The sequence below is a fragment of the Centruroides vittatus genome, unplaced genomic scaffold (genome assembly GCF_030686945.1).
Source record: "Centruroides vittatus isolate TY-2023 unplaced genomic scaffold, ASM3068694v2 contig_120, whole genome shotgun sequence".
Classification (NCBI taxonomy): domain Eukaryota; kingdom Metazoa; phylum Arthropoda; class Arachnida; order Scorpiones; family Buthidae; genus Centruroides; species Centruroides vittatus.
The window spans coordinates 527,837-538,499 of record NW_027120768.1 but is presented as its reverse complement, the minus strand read 5'-3'; the positions used below and the strand labels follow the sequence as shown (position 1 = coordinate 538,499).

At 31.0% G+C, this 10,663-nt stretch overlaps 1 protein-coding gene across 1 annotated transcript; it reads left to right on the top strand.

Moving 5' to 3' along the window:
* The first annotated feature begins 1,578 nt into the window (after positions 1-1,578).
* Positions 1,579-9,901, top strand: Pmvk (Phosphomevalonate kinase). Its single transcript, XM_067281451.1, has 4 exons — positions 1,579-1,778; positions 5,878-5,941; positions 7,877-8,168; positions 8,525-9,901. The coding sequence occupies exons 1-4, from the start codon at positions 1,690-1,692 to the stop codon at positions 8,683-8,685; spliced, it is 606 nt and encodes a 201-aa protein (XP_067137552.1). The 5' UTR covers positions 1,579-1,689; the 3' UTR covers positions 8,686-9,901.
* Positions 9,902-10,663: the final 762 nt, after the last annotated feature.

The window sequence follows — 10,663 nt, the reverse complement described above, 5'->3', positions numbered from 1 at the left end:
TTTATTTTGTACCATTTCGCTCGCGGGATCGTGTACTTCTTGTTACGAACACCACAGAAGTCTTGAGACTGAAAAACAGCAAAAGGCTGAGAAGGAACATTTCAGTCCACACAAATTTTATAAAAGTGACCAAAAAGCAAATAGGATTCTTGCAAAAAGGTAGATCATATAGTTCATACAGAGCAAGATAGGCAAAAACTCCTTATTCTGCCATACTCTAAAAAGTTGCAGAAAATATTGGTCTAATTCATGCCCTGAGAAGAGGTACAAAGCTCACTTCTTGCCCAGTAAATCAGCATTTTAATGCTGGAAATTTCATGTCCTAGCAGCCCACCAGTGTCGGAGTGGATAAAACTACTGAACATTGGTGGTTGGTCGTGGGTTCGTACCTGGATGGAAACGTGGAGTTTTCCGTGTTTTCTTCGTGTTTGTAATACCTAAATAGGACCAGCTTTGTAAGATTGCAGATGTGAATGACACTGTTGGGACATTAACAGAGCTGTAGACCGTGCCCATAGGAGCAAACAAAGTCAAAGGAACTATATATATGATCCTTCGCAAGATGTAGCCCTTCCCGGAAATCGGCCTACTTCCGGGTGCAAACCGGCAGTCAGGCTGCCCGCTCCGCTAAGCCTATCGAGTGTTTGACAGACAGAGCAACACGGTGATCATATATTTAACGATAAGGAATAAAGCAGTCATCTAAATGTGGAACCAAAATGGCGGCAGTTCCGGTCGCCATCTTGCTTGCGGACGTAATGTTGTATGCACGGCGACCAGTAGAGGTACGATTCCTTTGACTTTTTTTGATCCTATGGATATAGTCTACAGCTCTGTTATGGTCCCAACGGTGTCATTCACATTTGCAATTATGCTGGTCCTCCCGGGAGGCGTGCCCCACAGCATATTGCCCACGTGCCACGTTGCCGTAATGAAATAAACCAAACCTCGTGTCTTCGCAAGTGTGCAAATGTAAAATCACAAAATTGAGAGTGGTTTTTAATGTTAAATTAAAATTTTTTAAAATGTTTGCAATTACAAAAAAGTTACTATATTTATACAATAATTTAGTACAAAACTAATATTTAAAAAATTGCAAACATTCCCACGAGCTGACGAAACTTTTGCTTATCCTACTTGTATAAAAAATGTATTCCCCTCCCTCACCAGCTGGCCGCTCCATTGTGGGCCTGGCCGAACTAATAAGCATCCTAATGCCCGTTGAATTTAAAAAAAAATTTTTTTAATTTGTAAATTTGGTATTTGATATATTTTACTTTTTAAAATTCATTACTACTTTAATATATATTATTAAAATAATCTTGATCAAAAACATTGAATTACTTATCTTAATTAAATTTTTGGAACAGATGGCAACACTTATTAATTAAATTTTTCGGTCAGATGGCAACATTAAAGCAATTATAATTATATGTTAATTTTAAAATTATTTGAAAAATTAATAATTAAATTTTATTATTATTTACATAAATTCAAAATAATTTCCATATTTTATAAAAATATTCGCTTTTATAATATATTAAATTTTTTTCAATTATCCATTTCCTGTAACGTCAGGGTCTTTTGTGTGTACGTTTTTCAAATTTGAACAAGACTTTACACGTGGTTTAATGTTATTGTAATAAGTAATTTTAAATTGATTCTTTCTCGTATTGTGATCGTTTTAAAATGGCTACCGATTTTCCAAAACTTATCCTTGTTTTCAGTGGTAAGAGGAAATCTGGAAAAGATTATATTACTAATATTCTACATAAAAGGTAATTTTAAGCTATCAGAATAAAAAATAAAAGGTTTCCGATGAATTTAATTCAAAATATATGTGGATATTAAAAGGGCTTTTTATATTGTTTATAGTGAACACGTGTCAATCATACAAGCCATAAAAAATGTCGGTTAAAGTTTACCTAGGGAACCCCAACGGCCGCACTTCCAGAATCTCGATAGCATTTACGATTAGAATGCAAATTTTTAATTTTCATGGGCCTGAGGACCCACGTTCTAACCTAACCTATTCTAATAAATTACCCAATTATTCTTTTCTTCTGTTTGCTGGAATCAGGGAACACATTCTAACCTATTCTATTCCCTAATAAATTACCAATAATTTTGGTAATTTATTAGAATAGGTTAGGTTAGGTTAGGTTAGAACGTGCGTCCTCTGGCCCACGAAAATTAAAAATTTGCATTTCTAATTGTAACTGCTATCAAAATTCTGGAAGTGCAGCCATTGGGGTTCCCTAGGTAAAATGTCAATTACATACAAAACAATAATTTAGGCAAGATTCTGGCATCTTAGACACATCCTAGGATTGTATGTTATCCTTAGGGTGTAACTATACAGATGCAAATTTAGTAGCGAGCAATATAGTTCTCGCAAAGAAAAACATGCACAAGTGAGAAGTGAGAAAACTCACTGGCGTGAGCGAATTTCTGGTTCTCGCACATACCTGACAAGGTTTGATATTTATCACGTCTTGCCTCTTCTCATCACATATTCTCACTCGCTCAGAAAATTTGCTTGCATGCATCTGCATAGTCAACCGCTTACACAACCACTAAATGAAAGGAAACTAATTATAGATCGGGGGTTCTTGACATTTCTTGTCGTTGACCTTTAGTGGCCCACAACAAGAAACACGATAAGACCCGCACGCCGTGATGTACCATGGGCTCTTGCAGAGTTCTACAGCTATGGATCCTTCGCTAGAAATCTTGCATCAAAACCGGCACTGAGCATGTTTATTCAAGATTTTGTTAACATGAAAGCACAGAAAGTTTATTTTAAGAATTATAAGAATAATAAATGCACTTAAAGATCTCTATATTTATTTAAATTATAATTATTTTTAATTACTGTTACAAATAACCAATTAATGCTAAACATTATAACTATAATAATTCTAAGATGGCGTATAAATTCTTATATAAGGGCCACCGTACAGTGCCTTCCTGCCTATTTAGTGCAGAAGATTGATGCATGATGCTAATAGTGTAATTAGGGAGGAAGTCTGAGTCCTACTTATTTTTATAAATAAATAAATGTCAAAGGTATAACTATAGGGGAAAAAATTGTAATGTGATAAATATTTTTTGTCAGTAAAAATAACATTAACTTTATAGGACTAGGAACTACTGTGGGCCCCTAAGTATTCTTTATGCCTCGGGAAAAAATCTTCAGTTCCCTTCCCCTCTCAACAGCCCTGCACGGCACTAGGGGATACATCCATAGTGGTATAGGGATGACTAAAAGTTTTCGCAAAAGCAATAATTCATCACTGGTATGGCCCAGTCATCCAATTATAGAATTTCCATTAAATACAGTGTTTAATATAAAATATAATTTGTTTGATTTTATACAAAAAATAAGGTATTTGGAGGATAGTGCTTCTCTTCTACTGATTTTTAGTTGTATTAAAGTTACTGGAATTTGACATTAAAAGGTTAATGTCTTCTGATAGTTATATAATAATTACTTTTGTTAAATTAACTTTTGTGATTTATAATCTAATTTGGACCCCCAGTTACTCTACTTGATGTTATACCACAGATAAATTGAAATATTTATTAATATATTTAACATAAAGATTATATGATTCTTTTTAAGTTGAAAGTTGGAAAGAACCTTTGGGAGTTGGAAGGAACCTTTAAAAAATTAGTACTAATTTTACATAAGGCCAAATCAGAAAGTGTGCAAGGAAAACTCCGTAGTAGGATATCATTTGTAAAGTTGCTCTTCAACATGTCTTCACAAGATACCCTGCTCCAAAATTCCATCCAAAAATTCACAATTTCTTTTGGTTTTTTGCCTGTGTAGGGAGGATTATAATCCTAACAGAATTTCAAAGGTGAAGGGTGTCCACTTAAACATCTATCTAGGAGCAAAAAAGATCTTTCCAACATTGCATGAATATATGTGTGCAATGTGTGCTTGTTCCAGTGCTAAAATACCTGAAGGGAATCGATTTAAAACAACTTATCATAACATACAAGTAATCTCTAACCATAAAAGATAAAAACAACATTGCAGAAATTGATACAAAAGTGAGCTTTATTTTATTAGAGAACATACTCAAAACAACCACCTTCGGCAGTAATACAAAGATGTTGATGGTTAACATGGTGCTGTAGATGGTACATAATATTCCTGGTGTCACCATTTTACAGGCCTCTCATATGTGTGACTCTAGTTCACCAACATTGCATGATGTACTGAATATGCATCACACACCAATGCTTTTAGATGATCCCAAACAAAAAAATCCAGATGGGGTCATTTGTGTAATTTTTTCTGTAATGAATGTCTAATTACAAGTATTTAAAAATTATTGTAATTTAATAAACATTGTAAATTTCATTTTTTAAAAAAGTCCAAGTAATCATTCATTCATTTAATATTTATCATCATTCAAAGTACACGATAAGAAAATGAAAATTATCTAAATTAAATATTTTTCTAGAATATCAGTTATCAATTCATTTACCACAATGAAATTGAAATCTCTAAACTCTTTTCAATTATGAAATTATCAAGAAATTTTGTAAGTAAATTTTTAAAAATTTAAAAAGATGCTGAAAGATATGAAAGTTCCTATGATTTATTTACATTTCTGATGTATATAGCAGAATAAATCATAGTATTTATATTAGTTAATAGAAGTTTTCATAACAATGATTATTATTTTAAAGTAGATATACTTGTTTCTATTTTAATGATTAAATAAATTTTTATTTAAACTGGAAACAGAATACATTTTAACCAGTTAATCTCATTTTAGTCAAGCTAGGGATAGGACTGGAGGAGTGACAGGGTAATTGCTCTCTAAGATTTTATTGCTAATAGAAGCTTCATTATTTCTTTATATACACTGTATAAGTCAAAATATGTATGTATGTATGCTGGATAAAGGATTCTATATCATTCAACATATCTGCACCAAATTTGGCATGAATATTCTTTGACACTCTTAGAAAAAATATTATGGGGATTCCAACCCCAATCATCCCTAAAGCCTGGGCAAGCATTAATATAACATTGCAGTTTCATTATTGTAAATACTCAGGTCAATAAATGTACATTTTAGTTATTAACGCCATTGTTTTATTGCCCTCTCCCAACCCAAACTTACCAATCCTTTACCCACTTAAAGCCTGAGCAACACCAGACTCACAGCTATTCTTCAACTCCTTAAAAAACACTGTGCAAACAACCACAATGTAGTGATTTTCTTTATCATTTAATGAGTACAGACTTAAAGAAAGAATTATCATTTATCTAAAGGACTAATTCAGTTTATATCAATTTAATGTTATTTTTCAGATGATTTGCTTATTAAACTTAATGAATAAACAAAACTTATTTAATGAATACTACAATTTAAATTTATAATTATTATGTGTTTAGTCATTTTTTGTTCAATGTTTTGCTTTATAATGTTTTGTGGCATCACAGGTCTATTCTTTGCAAACAAACTTTTCATTTAATCACTTATTATATTTTTGAGATGATCTAGTGGCTCCAAGAAAACCAGTAACTCATTGGCAGTTTAAGTAAAGTTTAACCTTCGACAAAAGGAGTGACATCTACAGCTTCATCTGAACTTTTCTTTAAATCTTTACTGGTGCAGTTGTCCATAGATATCTAATATGTTTTAAAATATATTCATTTTTTCTTTACATTTATGCTTACTGATATCCCAAAAAAATCACAATTGTTAATGTACTAGCAATAATGCAATCTTTTAGGAATCTGCTAGCATGATTGCATAAAAATATATTGAATATAAAATGATTTAATGTTTGTTTAAATATATTTTACTAACATATTTTTCTTATAATAATTTTAATTATTGATTACAGGATTGGAGAGAAAAACTGTGCATTATTAAGGCTTTCTGCACCTTTAAAAGAACAATATGCCAAGGTATGGTATTAGTACAAATATCCCATATTATATTAAAATATTAACCTTTAACTTCAGCCAACAAATTGTAGCAGCAGAACATTTTCAATCTTTTAATGGCCATCTTCAGTGCTTCTAAACATCTTTCAAATAGAACATCATTTTCTGACACAAACATTAACTAGTATTTTTCAAACAGCATATTCTGGCAATGGAACAATCCTGTGAAATTCAAATACTGCATCTCAAATGTCTCATTAGAGCTAGCATATTCCAATGGAAGAATAGCATATCAAAACGATTCATGTGGTGCATCGTTAATATTAAGATTTGTTGGCTGAAGTTAAAAATTGGTGTTTTAATATTCTGTATCTTCAGTTTGGAACTATTGGATCCCATATCATATTTTTGTATTAAAATAATTACAAATATAACAATATTCTTACTTAATTTAAATGATGTCATTTAGGTTTTCAGGATGAGATTGAATCTTCAAAATGGGGTATGAAATAAAGGTCTCCAGCCTTGGGAGAATGTTTCTGCCTCTCTATAATTAATTACCGTAATTCAGATTTCATTTAACTTGTCCACACTTATTATCTAATTAAATGTTATTTTCAAGAATGCAACTGAAAGAGTAAAAGAAAATTATAGCAGTAGCTTATACACAAAATGGCAAAGGGAATTTCTGGTGTATAAAATTACATTCTTGATAGCACAGAATAGTATTTTTCTAACAAGATGTCATAAAAAATAAAAAACCTTCACCATATGGGAGAAAATTGGACAATCTACATTGGCAAAGTATGCTGTAGTAGCTAGAAAAACATTTACTAGAATAATGTAAACAGTATTGTATATTCTTGTATCTAAATTGCATTGTACAAGTATCATGTTATACAAGGGTTATCTGTAATTTAATTACAATCATTTGGTATTTTAGAAATCACACCTCATTAAACCTCACCTCTGCCCAGTGACAAATTTCACGGGTAAACACCTGTGAAATTTGTCACTGGGCATCGGTAAGTCCAGTGTGAAGGTGAAAGAACTATTTCACAAATCATGTAATGTATAAAATTTGTCTTTTAACAATATAAATCATATGCCAGCAGTGAGAAATAGTTAATAAATTTACTTAATTGTGTTATTCTTACTGAGAAATCTTTATCAGCAAGAGTAAGGTGAAATAGCATTGAAAAAGGGCACTGTAACACAGTACTGTCTACGATAGTGCAAGCAGATTTCATAATGAAATGGAATGAAGTGGATATCCTTAAAACTCTATATTCTTTCACATTAGCAATGAAAAAATTGAAATTTATATTTTAATAAACAAATGTTTTCAATCATCTTAAATGGCCAGTTTTATGATTAGGTTCTAGAACATAAAGCAATTTAGAGAGCTACATAGGCATACAATAGAGCAGGGGTGGCCAACTTTTGTGCACATAAGATCTACTTTTTATCGTAAAAATGTGTCACAATCGACTTGTTGTCATAGGCATAGTCTAAGTGGGGAGGAGGAAGTGTGAAATGCATACTAAGTTTATACACTGTTTCAGTACGAAGTGCGCTCGCTGCTTATGAGTCGAGTCATAACTGCATGCATACAGTTGCGTTCGGTTACAAATATAATACATTAAGTCAAGACATCGCTAGCGATCGACCAAAATTGGCTTGGCAATCGACTGGTCGATCGCGATCGACTTGTTGGCCTCCCCTGCAATAGAGTAAAGATAAGCATTTGAATGCTAACGTAAATATGAAAATAACAATAAATGTAAGATGTCCAAAAATGTTTGTTCATTAAAAATTACTGCTGGACTATAAAGGTTTTGAAATCATTTCAAATTTATCTAGTGGAATTGATTTCTTATTTAAACTGATTATTTATTTTAATATAAGATTAGAGATTAATAGAGAAAAATAATTACGTAATTTTTAATATTTTAGGATCACAACCTTGACTATAATCGACTTCTAGATTCTAGTACCTATAAAGAAAATTATAGACTCAACATGATTAGATGGAGTGATTCTATAAGAGAAAAGGATCCAGGATATTTTTGTCGTCTCTCCATTGCCCAGAATGGAGCAAAAGAAAAAGCAGTTTGGATTATTTCTGATGCTCGAAGGAAGACAGACTTAGATTTCTTTAAAAAGACTTATCCCAAAGTAACATATCTAGTGCGAATATTTGCGTCCGAAACGACAAGAAGATTACGTGGTTGGGAATTTACAAAAGGTAATTTATAATCAACTACCTCCATTTATAGGAAAAAACAATATGAGAGATGCTTTAATAGAGATAAAATCATAACCGAACAATTGCCTTAAATAATTTGGCTATAACTCCGCTAATTTAATGATTAATACTAAGTAATTTGCTACTAGAGGTAGATGTTAGGCACAATCTCTTAACTAAAATCAACAAAAATACAATATGTCCTAATGTTTTCAAGCCACGATTCTCATCCTTGGAACACTCATTATGTGTGTCTTAAAGTATTTTTTGTATTGCTTTTTCTCCATAAATTAATTAATGCATTCACATTTTTTAAAATAATTAATGGAATGTTTTATTATATAAATTAATCATAGGAGTGGATGATGTTGCATCAGAATGTGACTTGGACGATGTGGAAAATTGGGATTATATAATTTCTAACAACAGTGACAATGAAGAATTAGAGAAGTGCCTATCATTAATATTTGACAAATTAATTCAACAACTAAATCTAGAAGATAGCTGTGATTCTTGAATTTGTGGCTCCAATATTATTGAATGATTTTGGTTTATTTTATATTATTTGTACAGTAAAACCTGTGTAAACCAGAATTGCACAACACCAAATTATTTTTTCCATTTTGATCAGGTTTTAATATTTTATTCTTTAATTTGACACACTTGAAATTTATTCTTTAAACCAAACCAGATGAATGTAACTGTGTTACATTCATTTTTTATAGTAAAATCAATTTAATATATGTAAAACAATTTTGTTACTGGCATAATCCAAAATGATTCCGACTAAAGATGGGAGTATTCGAATCCAAGAATTGAGAACTGTTCAATTGCAAAAAGTTAGTGTTTTTGTGCTAAGTATTTAAATACTTCTAGGATATGATCCTCATGAACTCACACAACAGCAAACAAGCCAATTTGAGTAACAAAAATTAGTGTATTGCTCTGCTGAATTTTAATCACATTACAGGAATACACAGACCCAAATTATTCTGTAATCTGACTTCTTGAAGAATACTCTAACCAACCACTTACTTGAATCTCTGTAATTATTAACATACTAATCAACTTGTTTTTGAATATACTCAGTACTAGTTAGTTACTAACTACTCCATACAAGATAAATTGGCAGTATTGTGCTATCTTGTTCTCATTGTTTTCACAAATTACATCCATTGTTTGTTCTCAAGAACTCTGTTCTCAGAAACTCATTTGATTCGTGAAAGTATCCAACTCTGCCCCTGGTTAATGTCAACAAAGACCTTTAGTCCATATGTTCCCTTGTCAAGTGACATTCGTTTCTCTGACAAGGTTTTGACTCATAAGAATATGGTTTATCATTCTTTGTGATGATCATTATACCTGTAGGTAATTTTACTTATTTGTCTACAATTTTCCACTTTATCCAGGTTAAGTTACATTTTTCATGTGTTCAAACCCTTTCCATTTCCACATAGGACAGGTTTTCAGCTTACAATAAAATTTAACAAAGATCACTCTACTCCAATGAATTTTTTCTGTTTAGGCAGGTTTCCCTTTTACTCAGATTCCATTTTAGACAGGTTTTACTGTATTTATTATACACGTAATTATTTTTTATATGCGCTAGCTTTGCTATTGATGTCTATATTCAAATAAAAATTGTGAAGTACCAGTACATCTATTTTAAGATTAACATTTGCATAATAATAATAATGTTATTTCATTGTAAAATAAATTTGTATACACTTTTATTATTGTTAATAAATTATTTAAATTTACATACTTAAAGTAACACAAGAATCAGAAGTTTCATTTTGTAATTATTAAGAAAAATCATACTTCTTATTAAAATTTATTAAACATTAAAACAATTTACTAATTTAAACTATCATTCTCTGTGTTATAACACATATGAATTGATTAAATCACTATTTTAACACAGATACTTTGAACATATTGTGATTTGGTATAAAGGGTGTTTCAAAGGTCACTATCTATTTTGAAAAATAAATTGAAATTACAAAAAAACTGGTTTAAACATGAAAAATATATTTATTTCAAAGTACATGCTGCAAAAAATTAGTACTCCACATGGTAGCCATTAATGTCTCTACGGAACTCAAAACAATAACTTGCTTTCTGGAACACTTTCCAGCATAGCAACTCACAAATAGTCTTGTCTGTTAGACCTTTCTTATGCAATTTCCTATTAAAATTATTTCTAATTTTCTTGCATTTTGAGCCTTTTATCTTGCATGTTACCACATTCTTCCACGTTCACCATCAGTGATATGAGTCTGAGTAGAACAGAACATGACATAAACCAATTAAAGTTTTGTAAATACACAAATTTTCACTAAAGATGCATACCTTTATCACAGCATAGCATTTTTAATAAATCTAATGTCACCAAAACAGATAATGACTTTCAAGACACCCTGTATAGAAAGAACATCTGTAGTATATCAAAATAATTTATTAAATGAGATTTTAGTGAAATATTCATCGTTATA